Source organism: Rhincodon typus, chromosome 2 (assembly GCF_021869965.1).
Source record: "Rhincodon typus isolate 14 chromosome 2, sRhiTyp1.1, whole genome shotgun sequence".
NCBI lineage: Eukaryota > Metazoa > Chordata > Chondrichthyes > Orectolobiformes > Rhincodontidae > Rhincodon > Rhincodon typus.
Window position 1 is genome coordinate 132,110,620 of NC_063333.1, and position 27,213 is coordinate 132,137,832.

Here is a 27,213-nt window from a genome sequence, read left to right on the forward strand (position 1 = left end):
TCAGCCTTCCTGCTCCTCTGATGCTGCTTGGCCTGCTGTGTTCATCCAGCTCTACACCTTGTTATCTCTACTGTCTAATTAACATCTATTAGGCCCTCCCCTACAGAGAAGCAGTTTAACCAGGCTTTTACTACTAACCAGGTGACCATCACCCAGAATCTCTGACCTTTCTGAGACTTCTCATGTTCGTAGACTTGCTGAAGCTGGTTTGGGTTTGTTTGTAATACCACTGTAGCAGAACAGCCTGCTCACTATCTATCCCAGCCTCTCACATGTAGAATGCCAATTTGGGTGATGTATTTGAGAAACACTAAAACATTTGCAATAGAAGTAGGATGAGAAGATTTATCACTAATGTTCTCTTCCGCTCATGCTTCCCCACCATGTGCAAGTACTCAAAAGCCCGAATGATCAGTTCTGTGGAAATATTAGGAAGAGATTAGTCCTTTGCATTTTAGGAAAGGACTAAGGTGGCAACAACACTTACTTACCCCAAGAATAAAAATTCAAAGGGTGACTAATCTCCTGCCTGGATGATTGATCAGTCCACTTTGTTGCAGAGCTGAGAATGCAGGAGATGGTATCCATGGGAATAGGGAATAAGCCCTTTATGGACATCAAGCCCAGTGAAGCTGCCATTAGTGACCGGGCAATTGACTACATCATGAAGGGTACGGGTAAGTAGTATTAATTAACCAGGATGATGCTTATCCACTTTGTTATTAATTACTGACTTGAGGCTTCTGTAATATGGATGTCTTCAAGATACAATAAACTGAGGATGGTGACAATGTATACAGAAGTCCTGGCTGCTGAGACTGTCCAGGGCCTCTCAATTCCCTGAATTGACATGCCCCCTTATGATCCATTAACCCATCACTTTTCTGATAGTATTTTCAAGTGCATGGATATTTGGGTCCAGTCACTGGGCACAACCTTTTGGCTTTATAATGAGGTTAAATGGGACCCCCTTTTCTGACTGGAGCAGCATAGATTCTGTAGATCAAGAGTCTTGGTGTGATCCTAATGAAGCCTGGTATAAAATGTTTGTTCTTTCTCCAGCCTTCTTTGTGTAGCGTCTTTCAGCTTAATGAGCACGAATGCAGATGGTCAGCCACTGCTATATTACGAATAATACTCAGGTCTTGCATTTATAACTTCAGTTGTGTTGCCATGGGAAGGTGCAGAGGGGGTCTCTCAGATGGAAAGAAGGTAACCTTTGTGCAACACAGGACTCTTCTTCATGGCCAGTGGCAGAGATAGATAGACTTATGAGTAGGTTTACTGCTCCCTATTGATGGATGAAGTGCATGGGATGAGCAACAAATGCTAGCAGAATCAATAACGCCCACATCCTGTGAATGAATTCCTTTAAAAAAGTGAACAGAGTAAGCTGCTACAAAGTGAAAATATCAGATTGTTGTCACTGTGACCTCATGATGAGCAGGGTAAAGTTCTGCATTGGTTACCAAGTTACAAGGAATAAAAATAGTCTTTTTCATTAACCAGAAGAAGTCTTCAGCACTGAAAGAAGCCATTCAGCAATTCACAACTGTGCTGACTGTTCGTTGGAGCAACACAGTCACTGTGTAGCCCAGTTTCTTCCATTGCTTCAAATCGTCCTCCATTTCCCCTTTAAAATCTGATATGATTTCTGTTTCAAACATTGACTTTAGTGAAGTATTCCACACTCCCACCAATTTGTCATTAAAGGAGATATCTCCTGATATCTTGCCCCAGTGATCAATTCTAAATGAACGATGCCTTGTTATTGATTTCCTGAACCTGAGAAAATGGTGTTCGCTCCAGAAAAACTGCCCATATTTTGAAATCACTTCTCAACTTCATGGCTGGGTTGGGTGTGAGTTTACAGAATAAATATCATCCTGTTGGCGATTTGAACTCATTGGCAGTGGGATTGAGATTTTTTTTTGTTCGTTCAATGTGAAACTTGCTTGGGTCCAAAAATAAAATCCAAACTTGCTGCTTTTTAGTTTGGCCAGCTTTCTACTGTCCCTCTGTGTTCAATCATTATTCATCATTAAATTGATCATGTTTGTGACTATATATTGTGGAATTTTCATGATATGATTTTCCTTTTGCTGAAATAAAGTTACCTGTTCCATGGTCTCCGCTGTCATTAAAGCTACATACAGTATTGGCTTTAAACTCATTTTTCAATTCATGTCTCATTAGAATCCAGAACGCGAGCATCCATCGCTGTGTCTTCGTTTGACCACTCCACATCCTTCAAGAGGCCTCATTCGACCATCTCCAACAGCAGCACCTCCTCTTCGAGCAGTCAGTCATCTTCTTCCATCCTGGGAACTCTCAACCTTCACATGTACTCAAGTCCAACGCATTCCAATCCTCATTGGACACCTTTCAACCAATGGTCTTATGACATTGGAACCTGCATCGAAGAAGACGAAGTGGAGCAAGAGACTGGAAGTCAACCATCAATGAGTAAGTCTTTCCAAGTTTCACATCTTCTGCTTGGTTGAACCTCTGGCATCTCATCAAATCCTGTCCACATTTAATTTGACCATATATCGATATTAGATGTCAAGTCTAATTTATCACGGAATTGCATTGCATTGCATTGTTCAATATTTGATATTTTTCAGTAAAATAGCAGGAGTCTCTATTGTCAAAGTCTGCAATGAGCAGGGGAACAAATTAGATGGGTTAGGGGTATGGTTGTGAACAGCAGATTATCAAACTAGCTTGAAGAAATGTGGGTTTTCCATGTTGTGGACTGGAATTTGAGTCAGAGGGGTACTGGGAACTAGAGAGTGGTGAGAGCTGGGGTGAAAATGGGAGTTGGCTTGTTGATGAGATTAGAGACTTGAAAGATCAGTAGTGGGCAGTTGGCTGACAGAGGTTTGGGAAGATGAGTTATTTTGAAGTCAGGGAGGTTGGAGCCAGGGTGGGGGAGGGGCATGTACGCAGGATTTTGAAGGCATTATAGGAAAGGTTGGGGTTGGCAGAGAGTTCAGAAGGTTTGGGGTTCAGTACTGGATAGTTGAGAAGGGGATTGTTAGACAAAGAGGCTGGTATGTAGGATCCAGGAACTAAGTGGCAAAAGGTCTTAGACTCAGTAGCCATCACTGCCACTTAGTGACCTAGGAAACCAGGTCAGTCACAGTTCAGTTTGAAATTGTGGATCAAGCTAATTCTGCCTGTGTCATTATAATAATTAAACTCCAACTTGTATCTCAGAAGCATGTTGTTTAAGCCCTTGAATCCCCAGCCCCATCAGTCACACGTGGTCTGTTTCTTGTCAAGACTCAGTCATTATAACTGTTTAACTTTCAGCTTCATTCAAACCAGCCCAGTTATTGGGATTAGCCTTCCTCGTGGATGTCAATCAAAGCAATTCTCTAAATATTGTTCAGCTCGGGTACAATTAATGAATGCTGTGAATTCTGGATGACTTATGGTAGGCGTGTAGTTAATGTAAAAATAATAAGAAAAGAATGACTTACATTTATATAGTATTGCTGTTGACCTCAGAATGTTCGAATCTGAGGATGTAGGTTTGCGGTAAAGACACTCTTGTGATGTGGAAAATCCATCTTGTATTTCAGTATAAAATCCCCTTATTGATCTGTTGGGTATAACAATTGCTTTTTGAATTGGTGATACAAAACAAGAAACTGAACAAAATGCATTTAATTGAACTTCTGACAACTGCAAAAGAAATTATATTCATGTCATGTTCCCATCTTGAAACCTCTCCATGTCCTGCACTGATTCAGTTTTGTAATTGAAAATTGTTTTGAGCACTTGGTTAGAGACTAAAAATTAAACCCAATGGGATTCCAACTTTTTCTTTGTCCCAGTCACAGAGAGTTCGGAGACCTCTTCACAATGTACTTCAGCAGAGAGCGTCAGTGGCTCAACTCTCATCTGTGTGTCCCAGCTTTCCTCAGAGACATTTCCTGACGACACTTCACATCCTGACTCTAAGACATCTTGTCATTATGCTTCCCTAAATCCTTCCCCAAGACTGCAAAGGGCTAAGCCAGTAAAGAACCAGTACATCACAGCAGTAAGTATCTGTGTTTTGAGTTATGTAGGGTATATGCGGAACCATTCTACTCTCTACAATGAGTGGAGTTCTTGGGTGAATCAGGAATATTTCACAATGTTAGAAGTGATGAATGTAAAGACATTGGAAAGGAATTCTAAGTAAAGGTTAACTAAAACAAAGGGAGCATTCCTTCCTTACAAACTCTAGCGGAATTATATAAGGATCATTGCCAATTTGCTTTTGGGCAGAACAGTTCAGTTGTTGACTGGACTTTTGGAAAGTGAGTGCTTCCTTTCTCCGCCTCAGGATCAGGATAAATTACAATTTGTAATTAATTCTAATTATCTGCAAAACAACTTTCAGAACTCAAGCTTAGCTCCAGCTCCTGAACGTCTATTAGACTTGGCAAAATGGGACAGCTTTGAACTAAATGGAAATTGATGTCACTGTTTGAAAACAAAAGTTGCCAGTTTTAGTTTTAAGCCACTCACAACCCTGTCTTGGAAATATATTGCCATTCCTTCGCTGTCACTGGGTCACAATCTTTGAACTCAGTCCAACAGCATTTTCAGTGTACCAGTGTTACAGGGATTGCTAAGATTCAAAAAAGCAGCTCATTACCACATTCTTAAGGGCAATTAGTTATGAATCATAAATGCTGTCCCAGCCAGGGAAGCCCACATACCTTGAACGACAGATGATAAACACCAAGGACAGAAATGTATTGTTCCCTGGTGGGTCTATAAGGTGGCCTTCCTGCCACTCTCCCTCAAACGCCCTCCATCCCCCCAATCTGTCCAGAATGTTTCATGGTGAGGGTCAAGGCCTCAGGAAATCCATTCAGTCTTGACCCAGTTAGGTCACTAATGTGGCCAGTTTTGAGGCTGATCCAAGAGCAATGAGGGAAGCCCAGTACGTCATTTTGCTCATGCCTTGGACAGGGAAGTGGGGGCACTTTACTCAAGGGGCTCATTCAACTTCAGGCATTCTCCCCATCAAGTTATACCTCCCATGTGTGCTCCGTCCCTCCCTAGATTCTCCATCAAGATGCTCAAACCTCTGTCTCCACCCTCCTGGGCCTCACCTGTCCTCCATGCTGTGAGATGCCCTGCCTTATCACACTTAGCTGATCTTGCACTCCAGAGCTTAGAATCTTGGTGCTGCTTGTAATCAAAGTCTTAGCACTGCTGCCACTAGACTACTAAGTATGAAATTTGTGTGGAGAAACATTAAGATATTTCGTAAGAAGTACCCAGAATCTGAACAACATGTGATGTTAAAACAAAGGATTCCTTTAGTTTTTTCCCGAATCCATCTAGTGGTAGATGAGTGTAAAGTCGACTTAAGTAAACAAGCTCTGCAGTACAATTTCCAACGTACTACAGTGATTGAAGGACAGAAGTTCTATCTCCAACCAATTTATGTTCCTTGAAGCATTAAATGGCTGTAAGAATTCCATGGTCAGAGGTCATGCGTTCTCCACCAACTTTTGAGATCATGATAGACTGGAGACACCACTGGTCAAAAGATCTTGCTCTGAAGTGTATTTTCTTCTTTCTTATCTTCCTCCTCATTTTTCTTCCCCTTTGTCTCATTCTCTATGTCTCTTTCCCTTTTAACCTTGTTCCGCATGTTCCTCCTTTTCTCGTGTTTTCCCCTTTCCTTGGACTTCATCCTTTGCTTCCCTCCTCCTTCCTTATTGTTTCAATCTGTTCCCATTCCTTGTTTTCCTTCTCTTCCATTTTATCCATGACTAAATGCTCTTTCTCAATCTTTTCCTCTTCATCTACCTTTTCAAATGCCCCTTCTTTTACCTTTTTTTGATTTTGGATGTGTCGTTGGACACAGTAAAATGTTTAGTCAAGCAAAAATTACAAAGGTACTCTTCTTCATTTGATCCTTTTATCCCAGATCCTGGTTGCGTGCCTGTTCTCACACCTAGAATCCCTGTAGTGCGGAAAAAGGCTATTCAGCCCACCAAGTGTGCACTGACTCTCCAAAGAGCATACCCCCTAGACCCACTCCATCCGTCTAATCCCACATTTACCAATGGCTGCGCATTCCTGGACACCACAGGAAAATTTATCCACCTCACGTGTATGTCTTCGGACTGTGGGAGGAAACCAGAGCACTGGGCAGGAATCCACACAGACATGGGGAGAACATTCACACTCCATACAGACAGTCAAACAAGGCTGGAATCAGACCTCAGTCCCTGGTGATATGAGGCAGCAGTGCTAACCACTGAGCCACTGTGTCCACCATACAGTGAGCAGGATGAAATGTGTTTAAATTGAAGAACACACACACTGTTGGATGTTGCGCTACGTTGTTCTGCTCAATCCCATCAGTGGGGCAAGTGTTTGCTCTGATCGTCTACTAGGTAGCAATTTTAATTTGGTTCCTTTCCTTCACTGTCTTGGCAGAGTAATCCCTCACATGTAACAATTGGCCTGTCAACACTGGTTTGAATTGCAGAGATAGTTCAGTAAGTAACTAGTCTTTATAAATTAAAACCTCTTGAAGGATTAATCAGACTAATAATTTAAAACAGGGATTAGTGGTGATTAACTAAACAATAATCCTTAACAGGGAGAATAACAAGAGGTGATTAGCATGTTTTGAATGGTGCTATTAATCGTGGTGCTTTATTGTGGCTGGTAGCTATTAACTATTAACAGTATTTTGTCTGTATAGGTGAATGGGCTCCCTGGTATAATATGAAATTATCTTCCTTTTGATACAGCTATCTTTATCTAGCAGCATCATTTTAAAAAAAATTTTCTGATATAAATATACAAAGAAACCTTCACTAATTTAGATTTAAGAATACGATCATGTCTGAAGTTTTAAGATTCAGTTGGTAAATATAAAAGAAGCAAAGAAGTTACTCAAAAGCTTTATAAATGATTGCGTTAATTATTGAGTGAGTTTCAGCCAAAATATTGTGTTCTATTCTGAATGATGCACTTTGAAAACCACATTGGGACCTTGAAGTTGAGATTGAGTAGAAAAGTAGAAGGAATGTGGAGTCTGAGTTTTCTGAGAAGCTGAAATTCTGATTCTTAGAGTAAAGAAGGCAAAGAGAAGAGAGGTGTTCACTTATATTGGGAGTTTAGATGCATGAACAAGCGGAAACAGTTTTTGGAGGCAGGGAAATCACTAACCAGAACATGTGCCACATTTAAAATAATTGACAAAAAGTCTATAGGCGAAACAAGGAATATTTTTAAGCGCAATAACTTAGTGAAAACTGGAATGCACTGAGTGAAAGCTTTCCAAGAGAATTGGGTTATACCTAATAAAACATTTTAGGACTATGGAAGGAGCTGGGGAGTGGGATGAATTGTATAATTAAAGAACTGGTTGAGATGCAACATATCAGTTGGCATTCTGAAGAAGAGTCATATCAGACTGTTTCCTCTCTGCACAGATGCTGCCAGACTTGCTGAGTTTCTCTGTGTTTGTTAAAGAAACATTGTACACCTTTACTAGGTTAAAAATATTTTTATAGATTCGTTATTTTAATCTATGCTTGCAATAAAATTGTCCAACTCAGGTGATTTCCATCTTACTGGCACTTTCACATGATGTTTGTTGCCTCTCAATTGTCAAACCTTTCTATGTTCTTTTTTTGTCGAATTTATTGAATGCATTCTTATTGTTCCAAATTCCAATAGCTGCAATTTTTTATTTCTCAGTGAGAGTCAAGGTGTAGCGTAGAATATGTTAGAATTATTTATCTCTACAACCGCTTGCTTGGAGGTATGTTCCCATGATAAATTGCTCTTTATCTAAGAGTATCTGATGAAGTGCATATACCATCAGATTCTGATTAATCCCTTATGTACTTTTAATCGGGGTAACTGAATTTTTTGTTGATTTTACGTTAGATTTTCCTTCCCATCACCCATACCTAACCATGAGCAACAGCGACCAAAGCTCTGCTATTTATTTCTGGAGGAATGGAATTGAGGAACAGAAAATTGGTTTAAATTTGTATAGAACCTGAGTTAGACCACGCTTGGGGTAATGCAGACAATGATCTCCATTTTATAGGAAGTTTGTAGAACGACCGGAGAAGGTGTAACAAAGATTTACAAGAATGATGCTGGAATTGAGAGATTATAACAATCAGGAAAGTTTGAACAATTTAGTGTTCTTTCTCCAGAAAACAGGAGTTTGAGAGATGACTTAATGGAAATCTTTAAAATTATGAAGCAGTTTGATAAAATTGAAGTAGAGAAGACAATGTAAAACTAGAGACCATAAATAGAAAATAGTTGTTAATAAACCCTAAAGAAATTCAAGGAAACCACTTTATTGAGTGCGTGTTTAGAATGTGGGACCTGTAACAAGGAGGAGTAGTTGAGGTCTCTAGTGAATGATGCTAGGATTCTAGATGTTAATACTAGATGAGCAAAGACTAGATAAACACATTAAGAAGAATAGAAAGGTATGTTGATGGATTAAGTGAAATGACATGGCAGACTCTTATGCAAGCATAAACATTGATATATTTGCATTCAGTGGCCTGTTTCCTGGCTGTAAATTTTATTATTGAGCAAACATTTTATATTAAAACATGTTCCAACTGAAGGATTATTAGACAAATAGAGGAGAGGAGATAAAGAGCTTACACTTCCAACAGGGACCCCTCAAAGGAAATCAATGAACTTAATGCAAGGGTTTTCCTCTCTGTTTGTTCCTCTTCCCAAAGAGTTTAGTGCCAGATTCTTCCCGATATTGGAATGAGTGTCGTATCCAAGAGTGTCATCTGGACCTGATGAGCATATTTAAAGGATCCTGCTGGCCTTTGAAGGGAAAAATTCCACTCAGTGGATGGGACCGGGTTCCTAGTTCCATGCTCACTTTCTGAGAATTAAAATTCTCTCCTCTTAACCTCAAATGGTAGCTAAACTAAGAAGCTTGCAAGATGATTAAGAAAAGTTGAAAATCAGAAATTGCTGGAAAACCTCAGCAGGCCTGGCAGCATCTGTGACGAGAAAGCAGAGTCAATATTTCAGATCCAGTGACATTTCTTCAGAACTGGGAGTTCTTCGAGGAGAAACGGGAGAAGTTCTGAAGAAGGGTCACTCGACCCAAAACATTAACTCTGCTTTCTCTCCACAGATGCTGCGAGATCTGCTGAGGTTTACCAACAATTTCTGATGTTTTAACCTTCTCCTGTGTCTGTGTTCCACAGCTATGCTGCAATATTTTCAAGGCAGAAAGCTCTCCAGTTGAATTGTTTGAACATTTCATTATTTCTGTTGAATTATAATATCTTGTTTTTATCAGCTGTAAACAGAATGTGCCATGGACCATCTTACCGACCCAGTGAAGAAGTCAGATTCAACTGCAGGGTATTAGTGCCCTCAAACTGCTCTCTCTTGTTTTGATGGGGACCACTCAGCCACCCTATGCAGGAACAGAAATTGTAGCCTGGAAATCCGAAATAGGCTGAATAAAGGAGAACAGAATCATTCAACTATCTGACAAGGAGACTGCAATCATGGGACATTTCACCTCATATCGAAAGCGGACATTAGTGACCAACTAAATGAGAAGTAATGATAGTATATGTACATACATTTAATAATGGTTAGCATTTTTTTACAGCTCGCCTTTAATTTTTTGTACTGCATTCTGTAAATAACAAGGTGCCTTCTCTGCATGACATATTTTCTTGTGCAATGTATGGTGGTTGTAGCTATGAAACTGCAAAACTGTAATTGTAGATTAAGTCATCACTGCAGCTAGTGTACAAATCAAATTGTGTAGCAGCATCTATATTTGTGTAAATATTTATTTTTATTGCTAGTTTTTTTTCCTCCCAAAATCATGTCCAATATATCTATATTCTTCTTGGGTATCAAGAATAATATGATCAAGAAATATGATACAAAATTTCACTCTTTTATTTGTTATGTTTGTCTCAGCAGGAGATTGACGTTGTATTGTTTGAATTGAGCCAATTATATTTTGTACACTTTTGACTGGAGATGGCTGCAATGAAGTTTCTTTCAATAGCAGTTACCTCCATTATAATCAAATCTGACCATCTGAAAAGTTCAGATATCAACATTTATTCAATGAGCCAGCAGATCAGGAAGCAAGCTACAAATATTTTTTGACTGCTGTAATTATCTCATTTGCTTCTGTTCCACTCGCTAATGACTTACCATACATGTCCTTGTGTGTTTATGTGCCAAGTCTCCAATGCCATTACAAACCTTGAACCACTTGCCTTCATTATGTTCTGACAAAAGATCTACCCAATTGTATATATTTAATCATCTACACCTGATAGAACTAAAAAAAAGGCAGCAAATTTAATCAAGTGACCCTTTGTGACCAAGCAGATGCTATTTTTTGCAATCTCAACATCAATTTTATGACTTCAGGATTTTACCAAATAAAATTAATTTCTGCCTTTCAATTAAGCTTCTTGACTGTATTGCTTACATACTGTCTTGGCTCATAATATTTTTGTCTTGCCATGCTGCTTAGCACAGACACAAAGTCTGGAATCCTGTCATGGATGTCAGTAGTCATCAGTCAAGAGGGTAGACATGTTGCTGTATGGCATTAAGCTATATTCATCTCACGCCTGTAGCATTTATCAGCAGTCCACTTGGTACACAGCATGTGTGTCAACTAAATGCCCATGTCTCAAAGTCAAAGGGGAATGGTCCTCAATCAAGTCAAGGGGGCTGTCTTCAGTCAAGAAGACCCAATACAGTCAATATAGTCGCTGTCAGCATCTGATATCAGTTCATGGTCAGTCATCGGCTTGAGGTTGTCAGGGTGAGGGGGTCCATCTCAGTACAGTACTCAGTATAGAATGGGGCACTGTCAGTCTGGGCACGCACCAGGCACGCACCAGTCTGGCCATGTCAATTAATGGGATGGACCATGTTGGCGTGAGCAGAATAGAACTTAAGAGAAGTTATCAGACCACTGATGTGGTAGGGAAGTTGGAAAATTCAATGATGGGGATGGAAGTTACCAACCTGGGATGCATAGGGACAGGGTGGGGAAGTTATAAATTTGACAAGTGGGGGAGGTGATAGCGCGAGGAAATAGTTTACTGCAGAATTTAGGATTACTGGTTAGTCACCATCGCTGTGGCCTTGATGGAAGGACTGTGTATTACAATGGTGGGCAGGATAAGACTGGATGGGGATGGCCTTCCAAAAGGAAGGATGAGAGTTGTGATTATAGGTGGTGTGTGGAAATGTGCGGGTGGATCAGGTTGTGATGAGCTGACCAGGGATTGCTGGAAAGAAAGGAACGTGAAGGTTCGGAGGAAACCTTTAATTACCAAGCTGAGCTTGGGATGATTCACTGTGCCAACTGCAACATCTTTTCTCCTGCCATATTGGCTCGAGTCCTAAATGTGAACTGCAAATAAAAAATGGCTGCAGTCACACTCAGGTGAAATCTGGTTTTTCCTGTTCCAACACACAAGCTTTACTTGTGAACAATAGGAGGCCGTCCAAGAGGTAATTGCATATATCATAGAATCCCTACAGTGCAGATAGATGCCATTTGGCCCATTAACTCTGCGCTAACCCTCTGAAGAGCACTGTACCCTATCCCCATATTTACTATAGTTACCAAACCTAGCCTGCATTCTACGGGGCAATTTAGCACGGCAAATTCACCTAACCTGCACATCTTTGGACTGTGGAAGGAAACCAGAACACCCAAAGGGGACCCATGCAGACACAGGGAGAACATGCAAATTCCACACAGAGCCACCCAAGGCTTGAATTGAACCTATGTCCCTGGTACTGTGAGGCAGAAGTGCTAACCACTGAGCCACCATGTAGAATTCAGAACATTGTGCATGTGATAGTGTCCATCTCTGTGGGATGCGAATGCTGGTCACAAACAATCTTAACCATGTCATTGGTCATAGCAGACTTCTGTGAGGCAGAAGTACTACCAGGTGACCTGAAAATTGACAGTTGAGGGCCACAAAGCACAATGATACTGTAAGATCTCAGAAGTGGTTCAGGGGCACAGAACCAATTCTCCCTCGCCTTGAAGGTAAGTATTCTGCAATATGCTCTGACATGCAATGATGCCTTTCTTGGGTTTTGTCAGTCTGGGAGCGCAAGGTCTCAGTAATCTTGCAGCACTTACCGCCTCCTCCTACATGTTTGCAACATGACTGGTGCTGTATTCATCAGAATAAGGTCTATTGTCAAAATGCATTATGGGGGCATTCCAATTCTCTCTTTGCTGAACTGCTCTAGGTCTCAATGCATAGGATTATGTTAAGCCACCATTTGTAAGGGATGCAAATATCATTGCAAAGGATATGTTCTGTTTCTCCGCTGAACAAAGCTTCATTACAAATGTGACCAATGGATCCAGGTGCATCAGGGGGTTATTGTCACTGTTGCTGTGATGCCATGAAGGTGTAGAAAAATAGAGGAGGAACACATGCGCTAGCAAGTTGAAGACCTGCAGCAAGCTCCAGAAGAGCTAGAACGGCCTCCCCAAGAAGAAGTCACGGCTGAAGATCCCCTCTGGGTGACCAAGAGGCACAGGAAGGCTTTATGAAAGGGTTCGATTCCATGTGCTTGGCTAAGTGCTCACACATTGATGGATGTAAGAATGTGCAGTGAGTAGTCAGCCATGCCACCTACTTGCACTGTGAAGCATTGGTTTGAAGGTTGCTGTCCCACTATGTGAATGGTAAAAGGCATCACCCGACTGCCAATGTATGAACGGTGCAGGGCTGGGTTTCAAAAATGGCGCTGGCATCAGGGATCCCAGCAGTGGTGAGAACCTTTGCTTATGGTGAGTGGGAGAATTGTTTGAACTACAGCGGCATGGGGCATGGTTAATGAGGTGAGTCTCAGATGATGCCATGAGTCTTCACAGGGAGAAGTCTTCCATAAAAGTCTCCAAAACTGACCCTTAGGTTGATTTCTGGTAAATTCAATCCTTAGGGCAGAACCTGCTGGATGTAATAGCTTCATCTTGTGCCATTCAGGCAGTTGACAGGCCAGTGTTGGGTCTGTTCCCAGGATCAAGGCCCTGAGGCATCATCAGAGACCAGCAAGTTCTTCAGCAGTGCTCAGCAGCGCCACCGCTGAGGCAATGGGTGCTGCTGATATTACACCCACCAAGGCCTCAATTTTGAGGAATACCCAGACAATGGTGAGTGATGGTGGGATGGGTGATGAGGTGGGCCCGCAGGGAGCTTGGGGATGTGCCTCAAAAACAAGGGCAGATGGCAGTATTAAGAGCACCCTGTTTCACAGGTCTCTTAATCCACCTACCTCCCAACTAGGAGTCATAAGCAAACATGATACGCTCTTCATCTGGATTGACCTTTGTCCAACACACTTTTGTTTACAATTACGTTCGCAGCCAACAGCATCGCTAAATGGAGCATGTGTGCTCATGCACAAAATCAAACTGATGAGAACTGAATTTATCTCTGTTCAAAGCAGCCCGGGTATTGATAATGCCAACTCCAATGTCACCCCTCAACTTGACTTCTAACACATTTCTGTGTCTAACCAATGGGCAACCAGAAATGTTTTACAAATGGTCATGTGTACTGCCTCCATGCTGATCAGCACCAAATGGCAACTCAGTCACGATCCATGGGAACCAACTGTGCACATCCCTCATCCACGGACATTGGCATTCAGCATGTGCCAACTCCTCATGACATTTCTCCGATCCACCAGTTAGAAGGTGCAGATTTACATAGCAGAGTGCAACAGTGACGAGCATTTGAAAGGTTGTTGCAAGGACATGCATTCCAAGCTCACAGATTAGACCCAGGATGAACCTCATCTCCCCTCAACACTCACTTAGTGCCTGCCTGGACGCTTGTAGCATCTCTGCCCTGCCTTGCATTGCCATGTCACAATTGTTAGCTCATTGGTATTTCAGCCAGGGCAAAAGGCTATCAGTAATGCCATATTGACATGCTATTTTGTGCAGACGCACAGATAAGTTGTTTGTCATCATTGTCCGTAGGAATCTTTCTGGGATGGGGAGGACCCAGATATCAAACATGTGTTTACACTGGAGAAGGTAAGAGGAGATTTACGAGGATGTTGCCTTGGCTGGAGACTTTTAGTTACGAAGAGAGATTGGATAGGCTGGGGTTGTTTTCCTTGGAACGGAGTAGATGGAGAGGATATGTGATTGAGATGCATGAAATTATGAGTAGCATGGACAGTGTAGACAGGAAGAAACTTGTCCCCTTGTTGGAGGGATCAATAATCAGGGGTTAGATTTAAGGGAAGGTGCAAAAAGTTAAGAGGAGATGTGAGGAAAATCGGAGGGAATGGTAAGCTATGGGAAGGGGAATTATTGGGAGTGACCATGACCATGGACTACATGGTGGAGGGATATAGAGGAGCAAGGTGGGCACAGTTAACATGAGATTTTCAGGTTCAGGAGGGCTGAAAGGACAGCTGGAGCCAATGTGGTGGGTTTCCAGCTGGGGCTGCAATTGGAAATAGACTGTTGAGAGTGTGTGGGATAAAACGAATGCTCAGAGTGGTGGTGTGTGGTCGACTAGATGGGGTCTGGTTCCTATTGTATCCTCTGCAAGCTGCATTCCCTACCATCATTTGTCATTCTCTAGATGTGCTGGGTTGAATCAGTGTCACTTTGATGGTTGAAAGTACAGGGTCCACATCTCTGAATGTTAGGATATTGAAGGGATAAATACATGAAGCATGGATTTGTAAACTCCAGCTACATTTCATTTACAAACATTTCTTTGTACATATGCAATGCAACAGAAGTGAACGCGCTTATGTAACAAATGTTGCTCAAAGGCGGATTGTACCACGCACTGACATTGCCATCTCTATGAGGCAGGAGTTAACAACAATAACTTATAAGGAGGTGAATACTGTCCAAAAGCACCCCATCACTTGTGTAACTTCCAAGGGTGATGAGGGTTGAGGGCAACATTGCTGTATCATGAACCATGGAAGTATGGCAATGTATTGCAATGGACAATTAAAGTATGGATTCGAGTGAATGCAATGGAAGGTGGGTTTGGGATGAGAAGGTGGACAGAGTAGAGTAGTCACTCCCTTTTGGATCTGATGTGCCAGTCACTCAGCTGATGTGGAACATTCAACAAGCTGTTGTGACCTAGGCTATGGTAGAGCAGACTATTGACTGGGGAAGGCCCAGTTCCACAGCTTGGAGTGGTCTGGGAGGCACCCTGCAATATAATTCAGACAGTATGTACTGCACCATCTTGTGCTGCTGCACAATTGGACCAAGCAAAATATTGATGTGATAAATGCTGGGGGAATGGGAGCAATCATCTGAGGAGGAGGACAAAGGCATTGAGCAGGACAAATCTTTGACAGAGACAGCTTCAGTGGACATTACAAGGCAAACAGGACCTGATTTCACTCCCAGTTCCAGTAGATGAGAATTGGGTGCTGAAGACCATCATGGATTGTTAAGGTCAAGATGCATTGTGGGTGCAAACTTCAGCTTATATTTGTCTTATTTGTATTCCCTTTTTGCTGGTGGGTGAGAAAAGCCCAAGTTTGGAGTTTCCGGAATGTTTGCCTGTTTGTGATGTTCCCCAGCTGGACAATGACAAGGTGCAAGTGACCACTGGACCTTGGTCAAAGTGTATTGGGGACTCAGAGAGGGTCTTTAGACAGGATATGTCTCATGTTGGGTAAAGTGTGTAGCCTGGTGATAAAACAGCGACTAGGTTGAGAGATTAGGGTTTCATGTGTTAGCCATGTGCTGTGAACTGCATGGTTTTATGGCTGCTATGCCATTAAGCTGCTGGAGAGGGGCAACGCTGGATTGACAACGTTTGTCGGGTGCACAGCGGTTTTTAAAGATAGCATGGATGCAAGGGATGCTGGTCTTTTGGCGAATGTTCTGGGAATGGTGCATGGTCAGATGGGGATAGATGTGGACGTGAAGAAGCTATAGATGTGTGGTAGTGAGGAGTGTTTGATTAAATGGCAAGAAATGTTACTGGACCTCATGGCGAGAATCCCTCTGAATAACTCAATGCACACTTAGCCGAAAAGAATGTGCAATTCAGCCTTTCATATGTTATTCAGCATGGAGCTGAACAAAACCATAAGGTAGATGTTGAGTTCCATTGCTAATCTGTGATGAGTCCTGCCAATTAGCAGTCTAAGAATTGACCTCAGTTGGAGACTGAGAGATACTAGGAACTGCCGATGCTAGAGAATCTGAGATAACAAGGTGTTTCAGAAAAAATGAAGAAGGGTCCAGACCCAAAATGTCAGCTGTCCTGCTCCTCTCATGCTGCCTGGCCTGCTGTGTTCATCCAGCTCTAAACTTTGTTATCTCAGATGGACACTAGAGTGAGAGAAATGCTTCCTTCTCCTAATGACTACATTGCCTCTGTACCTGGAATGTACTAAGTATGCATTTCCAAAGAGTAAGTGTTTTGCTGTGATATAGATGGTAGACACATGACTGTGACTCCAAGGTTTTAAGTGCTTCAGGAACAAGGGAAGAAAACTAATGGGAAGCCTAATAGTAATTAATTGCCACCCACAGCTCATTGGTAGCACTCTTGCCTCTGAATTCAAGGCCCTCTCCAGGGATTTAAGCCCATAACCTAAGCTGGAAACCTCTTGCGATGCAGTGATCATGAACCGCGATACCTGTGTTCAAGTCTGACCTACTCCAGAGATGTGTCTGAGCAGGTCTATTAAAATATATATAACTCAGTACAAAGGAAGTGCTGTCTTTCACATCAAGTGTCACGCTGAGGTTCTGTCTAGTGTTTCAGGTATATATATAAGCAATCTCGTGGCACTAAGATAGATGGCATCTGCGTAACAGCAGGGGAGTTCTCCTGGTACTCCTCGACCAATATCTACAGCAAATGATTTTGAAATCCTCACATTGTTGTTTGTGTGAGTTTGCTGTATGTAAAATTGACGGCTGCCTTTACTGCGTTATAACAGCGATTGTACATCTAAGAAGTGACTGTAAAGAACATTGACACATCCTAGGCTTGTGAAAGTCAACATTTCAAGAGAATCCTGAGTGCTCAGTGATCATCTCCTCGCCTCTGGAAAGCAGGTTGAGGATTAAGTTCCACCAATCACAGACAACAACAACAAAAACAAAGTTGCTGGAAAAGCTCAGCAGGTCTGGCAGCATCTATGGAGGAGAAAACAGAGTTAACGTTTCGGGTCCGGTGACCCTTCCTCAGAACTAGAACTTCCTCCACCAATCACAGAGTTGCATCATAATATGTCTGAGCAATTTAATTCAAAATGAATATAAATGCATGCCCAACCGAGCATATTTGAAGAAGTAATAGAAAGGGAGTACTGTACAGTTAGGATTTGTGGTTGTAATCTCAACGAAGATCCGTTTATTGATTGAGATAAAGGTAAAAGAGCATATGCTGCTACTTGAAGGGTATTTCTCCTCGTGTCCTGGCTAACAGTTATCCATTAACTGTCCAAAAAACAGATTAACTAGCCAGCTATCTCACTGCTGTTGTGAGATCTTGCTGAAGATAAATGAGTTGCCACACTTCTCTGGCCGGCACTGGGGATGGCAGTGTCACTTGTGATAAACAGACATCTGTGGAAAGGACCACCAGAATAAATTAGCACCTTTGAGAGAAGTTATCTACCAGACACCAGCAAATACAAGAGAGTTTATCCAACATGAGACAGCAGCTTCAGGAAAGGGAAAATTTGAGTGATTGAAAACATTTGATTCCAATGCAATGGGACATTAGCCATCAGCAGCTTAGGCTTTGCGCTTTGCAATTCCCTCATTAAATTCTTTCAACTCCCCGCCACCCTGGTCTCCTTTAACATCATTCTGTAGTTATTGATTTGGTTTTTGATCGGCTCTCCTAGTAGTTCATTTGGTATGGTGTTTTTGTTTAGATTCCATGTCTATGAGGCATTTCAGAATGTTTCTCCACAACAGGATGCTATATAAATACAATCTGTGGTTGCAATACAACATTCAGAATTATTTGAAGATCAAGATCGATGCCAAAGTGGAAAACCTGATGTACTGCATTGTGAAGATCCAGTAGCAATATTGAGCAAGTCAACACAAAGTCTTCACCTCATTTAATGGATATGGCTCCCCATTAGATAATATCGTGGTGAGAATATAGTCACAGTTCTAACAGTGCTGCACTTTCTCTGACCAGTGCAGTCAGTTATTATTAAAATAAATATGTGCTGGAGCACATGACAGGGATGACTCCTATCCAGGACAGAGCAGCTGACACTGTGCAGCTGCTGCTAAAAATACACGACACAGAATGTGGACAAGTCACTCCGTCTCTCAGAACGTGGCGACTTACCTTGGGTTACAAACTGAAAGGAGCTAAGCAAACGGAAACGAGAAATAATGAAGACTTTACGATTCATCAGTGCCCAGGCCTTGGTATCAGATGCCCAAGTCGCTCAGAGAAGCATCGTTTATGTAGCACAAAACCTGTACCCACTGCTGTTTAAAGCTAGCTATTTACAGGAACAGGCTACAGTAGTCCATGACTTGGTGGAAAACTGGCCATTGGCAGAATTCAATATCTCAAAACTCTTGGGGAAGACAGCAGACTGCGAGAAGGATCTCTGCAACAGGACGTGTCAAGTTTGTCTGCAAGCATGTTTAACAGGGCTGAAAGATTACGTTCTAAATAGCTCAAGTACATACTCAAAGAGACTCAAAGTGGTCGACCTAACGGGACTCAATGATATTGAATTTCAGGCCTGTGATTGTGGAAAGGCCCTGGGGAGGTGGGGGAGAACTGAATTGATGGCAAGGACCTGTTTTGACTTGCTTGTGGAGATACAAGCCCGTAAACTGGAAGATTTAGTGTCTGACATCTCAATTGAGGTCTTAATGAGCTTGTTTGTGACACAGCGGAGCTATGAAGTAGTGGTAGAGGCTTTGTTGTTGAGGGGCCAGTGCCCACTGAAGATCAGATGCGTTGAATTCAGAGCTGACAGCCTGGCCTTGAGGAAATTGTTTTATATCATCAAGCTGGCTAAGTCTGAGACTCTGCAGAAGTTAGAATTGGTCCACAACATTCGCATGGAAATGGAACATTTTGACTTCCTCTTGAGCCAAGTGCCACTCCCATTGCTCAGGTCACTGACACTCCCAGCAAGAACCTTCGACGTACGTAGAATGACACAAGGGGATGAATCTCTGCTTGTGAAAATTGGACAGAGGTTAAGTGAACTGAACTTTCTTACAGAACTGAATTTGGCTTTTTCCACTTTAACTGGTCGAATACGTAAAATACTCAGGTAGGGTCCGATGACCCTTATAGTATTTAATTGTCCAATTGTTCTGCATTTGATGAAATATGTCTCTTCGTGTGTCCACTGCTTTTGATTAGTTAAATCTGGATGTGAACTTCAGGATAAATAAGTAAACTGAAGCCGACTGCTAGAAGTTTTTGGAAGCTAGAAATATGAGAACAGCATTGAATTGGACTCTTGTAATTAAATTCCTGTTACATACAGTGAAACTGATGTGATGTCTTTATATAGTTCTCAGGCACATAGAATACACAACAATCATTACATCTCTTTTGATAATTTCAGAGAGGTCAAAGATGAATTTTTAGTAGTTTTATTTTCCTATTGGGTGGCACGGTGGCTCAGTGGTTAGCACTACTGTCCCACAGCGCCAGGGGCCTGAGTTTGATTCCAGTCTTGGGTAAATGTCTGCATGGAGTTTGCACATTCTCCCCGTGTCTGCGCGTGTTTTCTCTGGGTGCTGCAGTTTCCTCCTACAGTCCAAAGATGTGCAGGTGAGGTGGATTGGCCATGCTAAATTGCTCATAGTGTCCAGCGATATCCAGGCTAGGTGGATTAGCCATGGTGTTTGCAGGGTTATATTGATAGAGTAGATGGGTAGGTCTGGGCAGGATGCTCTTTGGAGGGTTGGTGTGGACTCGATGGGCTGAATGGCTTGCTTCCACACTGTAGGGATTCTGTAATTCTATTTTATTGCTCTGTGATTTTTTTTGTCAGTTTTTCACCTGCCCCAGGAAATTATCTGGCTGCAGGAGAATGGGGAGTAGAAAGTGTTTACTTGATGCTTTGGGCTATCATGAGTGACAGGAAGATTTGAGTGACTGACTGACATTATACTGGTAGAAATTTTTTTATGCTAGTACAATTTCCAAAGGTTTTATTATTGTAGTCATGACCATTTGTGACTCAGGATTTTGGCCCTTAATGGGCCATTTGGGCCATTTCAAGTTCTCCCTTCACTATTTCGCAAAATGTATTCACTTTGAAACCTGTTTAACAGTATCGTACCACCACCAGTAATTTCTACCTTCTATATTAATGTAAATACAATAACCTAAATTGGTGCACATTTCCAATATTTCCACTGTAAATTCCAATATAACAACCTAATGATAACTTGACTTCAATTTCATCTTTCTGCTGATGATGTAGGAAAAAAAATGAGAACAGAGCTAATGATACTAAAATAAGGTCCAATTTACGTTACTGCACTATATTTGAATTGTCACACCTCATCTGAGGGCTACGTAGTTGTCAATTCTGGCTCAGTTGGTTGAGACAGAAAGGTGGTGATTTCAAAACTCCAAGTGAAATTCCCAGGGCAGCACTGAGGGAGTGCTACCATGTCAGAAACTTCATTTTTCAAGTGAGATGTCAAATCAAGTCCATTCTACTGTCTCAGACACATTCAAATGTCCCTTTCTACTATTTCAATGAAAAAAAAGGGGTGTTTTTTTCTAGTGCCCTGATAATTATTTATTCTTATTTATAATTTATTTATTATTATTTATTCCTCAGATACCATCAAAAAGCAGATGATTTGGTCACAATGCTGTTTAAAAATTTGACAGCTACGTTTCTTATATTAGAACCATGACAACACTGCAAATGTCATTGGCTCTGAAGTTATTCAGGATACCTGAAAACAGAAAGGAAATGATATATGTACTTGTTTCTTGTCTCTATCATAATATGTTGCCCTGATTTCGGCACTACTGATACTTGACAAGTGATGTAAATTTTAGACACTGCAGAAAACCTCGATAGTCCTTCTCTTTCAAAGTTGCTAAACCAGCTTACCGTTTATACTGTTCAAATTTATATACTTGACTTCTTGGGTGAGAAATTGAGCCTTCTTTCTGGGCATGAGGAGTACTCTTTGTTTAACAAAATGACATCTGTGGCACGCATGTTTATTCTCTTGACATTTTGGCAAAGGAGTTAGCACATACACAGTTACTGTCCAGCAGAAATTTCCATAGCATGAGGTCAATCAGTTTGCAATAATTACTTAGCAGCACGTCTGCTCTTTTAAAGAACAACATTTCAATTAACACCCTCTTCTAAGCTGCTTCACCAGTGGCTTCGAAGGTGATTTTGTTTACTTTTCCATTTGTTTGCACCTTCAGAACCTTTTGCAGCTCCTTGCATATCAAAGCAGTTTGTACCAATGTGCAGTAAAAGATTTTCAACTTTCAGATCCGATTGGACAAGTGGCAAGTAACATTCGTGCCACGCAATGATGACCACCAACAAAGGGGGAATCTAACCATCTCAACTTGAAATTGAATGCTATTAACATTGTGGAATCACTTGCTATCAACACCTTAGGAGTTATCACTGACAAGAAATTGAACTGAACCAGCCAAATAAATGGTGTAACTCCAAGACCATGTCTGAGATTGGGAATTCAGTGGGAAGAACTTACCTCCTGCCTCCCCAGTGCCTGTACGCCATCGAAAAAGGTACATGTTAGGAATATGATGAATTACACTGTACTTGCCTTGGAGTGCAAAGCCAACAACACTCCAGAAACTCAAGACTAGCCAATACAAAACAGCTCATCGTCCACCTCAAACATTTAGTCCCTTCATCAGTGATATACAATAGCAGCTGTGTGTGCTATCTAAAAGATGCACTGCAGCAATGCATCAAAGTTTCTTTGCCAGCATGGTCCAAACTAATGTCCTCTACCAACTGGAGGGGCAAGGGCAGCACTTGCATGGGAAAACCATCAGCTGCACATTCCCCTCTGAGTCACACACCATCCTGATTTGGAAACTATGGATGAATCTTAATCTTTGGCCAAGCCTACATTGTATCAAGTTTTTTGGAGGGTTCTTTTCAGAGAGGCCTAGTGAGTTCTCTCATACTATCTTGATCAAGCTCATCACATGAACTACCTCGCCCACCCCAAGGCCTATCTGAAGGCCGATTCTGGCCTCATCTCACCAGCACCATTCCCAGAATAACTCGCCACTCAGCCACTCGCAAAGTATATCCCTTGTACCCTTTCCATCTTTAAAAGGTTGCAGTTCACCCTCTACTCATATGGACTCTTCCTGCCCTCTTATGGAAAGGGGCATTAGAATGAGTAGCTAGTTTACTCTGCTGGTGCAGAAATGATGGGCTGAATGTCCTCTTTCTGTGCCATAACATTTCTATGGTTTATTTTTACTAACAGGATTTTCAATCCATCACTGGCCATCACAGCATCCATTGGGTCACAACGCAAAAAAGAAAGTTATTATAGAAGAAACAGTTCTATTTTAATTTATAAATGAAAACATGTCATAACACATCGACCTTTAAACCAAATACCATAGTATGTGCTATTCGTGTTTGTGCGCTGCGCATTGTCGCTTGTCATAGTTTCCCAATGGATATATACCATGGTTGTTGAAAGGCAGCTGACATTCAGTGGAAAAGATGCAGAAGGCCTTTGAGGACAAACTCAAGCCAAGAAGGCTTGGCTGCAGACTGCACCATCTTGGCAGGTATGGCAACAGTCTGAGTTGGCCAGCTGACAGACAATAACAAGGTCACACACAGAACAGCAGAGATGGGAGCACGGGCACTGTTGGCCAGAGACAGAACAGCTTTAGTGACAGCTGCCAAATGCCGAGGGTTGTGCCTCGAGCAAGCTTTGTAATCTGGTAGAGTGCAGATTGCTGGGCTGCTGTGATATACTGCAAGCCCCTTTGAACACTGGCATCTAGAGCCATGATGGCAGCAGCCTGAGCTTGTACGACAGCTGGCGGTTTTGCTTGAGTTTAATCTGAACTTCTACTGCAGTACTCAGGCTTACAGTGGAAGCTGCATATACTTCAATGAAGTTGAGACATGAACCATTTGATGTTGCATCATAATTGGGACCACAAGTGCATGGAAGAAGTTGGTCACCTGTTCCATTTTAGAAACTATGGAAACTATTTCTACACAAAGCCCTGTGCTGCGTTTGACGCCTCCTTTCTCTCTGAATGCCAGCTTTCTTCTCAGCTTTGAAATTACCAAGCCTTAGCAAAAGGGTGAACTCCCAGGCTCATTGTGGAAGACATTTGACATCAGGTTTCACGCAAGAAATTCTGGTTAACCACAAGGACCAAGAAAGCTGGTTCAAAAAGTCATAACCTCTATATCTAGATCCCTGGCTCTCTCTAGGAGAAGACAGTAACAAAATAGCTTCATCAATAATCTTTCCTCTATCGTAAGGTCAGAAGTGGGGTCATCTTTCCTCTAACATAAGGTCAGAAGTGGGGATGTTCACTGATGACTGTGCAATCTTTAGCATCATTTGCAACTCTTCACATACTGAAGCACTATCCAAATGCCTCAAGACCTTGACAATATCTGGGTTTTGGCTGATGAGTAGCAAGAAATATTCACATCATACTGCGCTAATCCATAAACCATATCTAACAAGAGATAATCTAAACATCACCCTTGACATTCAATGACATTACCATCACTGAACCCACACTATCCACATGCTGGGGGTTACCATTGATCAGAAACTAATTGGACTAGCCAGATAAATACAGTGTCTACAAAAGCTAGGAAGAGCTTCCTTCAGAGGCTCGGAATCTCGCATGAGTAACTAACCTTCTGACTCACCAAAGCCTGTGCACCATCTGCAAGGCACAAGTCAGGAGTGTGATTAAATAGCACTCGCCTGGATGAGTGCAGCTCGACCAACACTCAAGAAGCTTGACATCACCTACAACAAAGTCCACCTGATTGGCACCACATCCATTAACATTCAATCTCTTCCTCTGGCAATGCTCAGTAGCAGCAGTGGGTACTGTTGTCATTGAAATGAGGTCAGCCAGGTAGACCTCATAGAATATGAGTTCCCTGATTGGGGCTGTTAATATGGTCCAATCAGGGAGTCTTGGCTGACAGATATAAACAGGAGTGTCAGAAGTTCTGTTCACTCTGACAGCTGGCTTTGAGGGAGCTGGATCAATGTCAGGACTCTCCATGTGTAAATAAAGGGTGACTTGGTGACAGGATACAGGCCTCTGTAGAGTTATTTCAGCTACCATCTACAAGATGCACTGTGGAAATGTACCACAGCCTCTTAGATGGCAGCCACTTCTATCTCACAGGACTAAAGCAGCAGACACTCAGGAACACCACCAGCTGCATTTTTCCCTCCAAGCCACTTACTCTCCAATCGCCATTTCTTCAGTTGCCAATTGTTCAAAATCCTGGAACACCCTCCCTAATGGAGTGTGAGTCGACTTGTACCAAATAGACAGCAACATTTCAGGAAGGCAGCTCACCACTACCTTCTGAAGGACAACTAGGGATAGACAATAAATGCTAGTGCAGACATGGTTGCCCACATTCCCTGAGAAATACCAGGCACATACTTAGAATTATTTGGCGATGATAGGTTCTCTTAATTAGACACTTTTTTTTACCTTTAATTGCTCCTTGCAGCAGCCAGTGCAAACTAGATTGGAAAAGAAATGATTGGGAATGCACAATAACAACAATTTCCATTTCTACTTTAAGATAATAAAATGTCCTAAGGCACTTCTCAGGAGTATATAATGAGACAAAAATTGGCACATGTCATATTGCAAATAGCAGGGCAGGCCAAGCATTTTGAGATTATTGCAAACACTTAGATGGATTAAAGTTATGAATGTGCTGTCTGACAAGTGAAATATAACTTCTAAACCAACGTTTGGTTTGCTGTCCCAGGTGGACAATAAAAGTCCCATGGCACTATTTTGAAGACTAGCAGGGGAGTTCTAATAGGAAAAAAAAGCAAAATATTGCAAAAGCTGGCAATCTTAAACAAAGCAGAAGAGACTGGAAATATTATGCAGTGCAGGCAGTACCTTTGAGAAATAGAGTTAATCTTTCAGGTTGATAGTGACATTTCATCATCATTTCTGTTGACCTGCCCAATATTTATCACTTAACCAGCATCAATAAAATAGTCAATAGTTTAGCCATTTATCTTATTGCTGTTTGTAGGAGCTTGCTGTAGGCTAGTTGGCTGTCACATTTCCTATTCTATAACAATGACCATACATCAAAAAGTAATTAATTAGCAGTGAAGAGCTTTGGGATATCATAAGAACATGATAGGTTCTTTAATTGCTACGCTGATGACAGTCATAGTTCAATAGGTAGTATTCTCATCTGAGAAAGTTGTGGGTTCAAGTAACACTCTAGATAAGCTCAGCAAGGTTGGCATCCAATCGCATAACTGAAAGAATGTTACATTGTCAGAGATACAGTCTTTCAAATTATGTATTAAACTGAGGTCCTTTCTGCCCTCTCAGCAGGATGTAAAGATTTATGAGGCACTATTCTGTGGAAGAACAAGTGAGATATATCTGGTGACTTGCCTAATACTTTTCTCCTAAACAAAAAAGGTTCAGATTATTTGGCCATGCTCACACTGCAGTTTATGGGATCTTGCTGTGCATTGAACAGGAATGGACCATTAACCTTTCAAACCTGTGTAGGAATTGGTTGCTCTATTTCTAACATGACAACAGCAACTGCGCTTTATAAAACACTTTTTTCTAATTTTAAAGCATTGTGCGATGCCTTAAGTTTGTAAAAGGTGCTGCTTAAATGCATTTTCTTTTTTTATGGATTTGAATTGAAATCGTGTTCTCTCTTGTTACCTTCTGTCTCTCCAGCCCTTTGAAAACTCCTCTGCACTCCTTAAATGTATCCAGTTGCTGCCTGAATCATGCTGATATGGCCTACTTGGCTAACAGCCTGCACGCTGAATACCTGGAAGTGCTGGACCTGAGTGGGCACAGCGTCGCTGACCTATTTCCGTCAACCTTCTTCAAGCTACTTGGGCGTGCATCCCGCACTCTGAGGATACTGACTCTGGAGGAATGCAACATCAGCGATGAGCATGTCAACTTGCTCCTGTTAGCCTTGGAGCCTTGCAAAAAATTGACAGGTTTCAGCTTCCTGGGGAATCCACTCACTTCGAGATCCCTTTGTCGCCTCTTTGAACTGTTTACTGAAATGCCCTCGCTTTGTAAAGTTGAATTTCCGGTTCCAAAGGACTGCTACCCACCAACTTTCACTTACCCACTCACTGACGAGAATCTGGTGAAGTATGATAGGGAACGGTTTGCGGAGATAAACCAAGAATTAATCATGATATTGTCCCGGGCCAATCGATATGATATTGTTGCGACATCTCCACTTTTTGGTAGTTTTGATTCCAATATTCAAGAGACGTGCAATGAACTTAGTGTTGTATTGCTTCAGTCATTCACTGATGCTATTTCCAACCTTTTGACTGCTTTGAAACAAGTGGACTAGCATATTATGGAAAAAACAGCTGGTAAAACAAGATTATTATATTTTAATGCCCACAATATAACCAAGGAATTGAATAGTTTTGCATTGCGTTGTTACAATCCGAAAGACACTGCCATAAACGGGTGGCAGAGGAAGATTAAGTGATTACCTTCAAAATGAAATTAGGTGTATATCTGGACAACTAAAATTTACAGAGCTAAAGGGAAAGAAGGGCAGAAGTAGGAGTGATTGAGGACTAGGTGACAGCAACAATTCTAAAAGTTATTGAAAGATCAGTGTAAAGGCAAGTGTAATTTTGCAATTGCCTAACCAATTTACCTTATATTTCTTGTTCTCGAGATTCTCATAGCACTTTATGCTTGTCACCATGGACTAAGTTTCAATAGCATTCCATGTAAGATGTCATTTCAGGCTCATCAAGACCTAATAATACTTAATTGGTCAAAGCCACCACCGTATGCACTTAGATGCGTACAAAACATCCACTACACTTTTCAAAGAAGAGTAGCTGGATTATCATCCTGTTCAGGTTAACATTTA

General features: G+C 41.7%; 2 protein-coding genes across 5 annotated transcripts in view; both read left to right on the forward strand.

The window, feature by feature from the left end:
• The window catches only part of zgc:158766 (uncharacterized protein LOC100009641 homolog), a 180,843-nt gene extending 170,378 nt beyond the window's left edge, over nucleotides 1–10,465 (forward strand). For 2 of the 4 annotated variants that reach the window (XM_048616664.1, XM_048616669.1), the window contains exons 20-24: nucleotides 561–677; nucleotides 2,197–2,466; nucleotides 3,846–4,054; nucleotides 6,463–6,524; nucleotides 9,338–10,465. In XM_048616664.1, the coding sequence (XP_048472621.1) occupies nucleotides 561–677; nucleotides 2,197–2,466; nucleotides 3,846–4,054; nucleotides 6,463–6,507 (641 nt within the window). In that variant the 3' untranslated portion in view covers nucleotides 6,508–6,524; nucleotides 9,338–10,465. The remainder of the gene's footprint in view (nucleotides 1–560; nucleotides 678–2,196; nucleotides 2,467–3,845; nucleotides 4,055–6,462; nucleotides 6,525–9,337) is intronic. The other 2 variants (XM_048616677.1, XM_048616684.1) reach the window with 2 other exon arrangements.
• A 7,974-nt stretch (nucleotides 10,466–18,439) lies between these two features.
• On the forward strand, nucleotides 18,440–26,673 carry lrrc14b (leucine rich repeat containing 14B). The gene is made up of 2 exons (XM_020527119.2): nucleotides 18,440–19,344; nucleotides 26,028–26,673. Exons 1-2 carry the CDS (start codon nucleotides 18,440–18,442, stop codon nucleotides 26,671–26,673), a joined length of 1,551 nt encoding a protein of 516 aa, XP_020382708.2.
• Nucleotides 26,674–27,213: the final 540 nt, after the last annotated feature.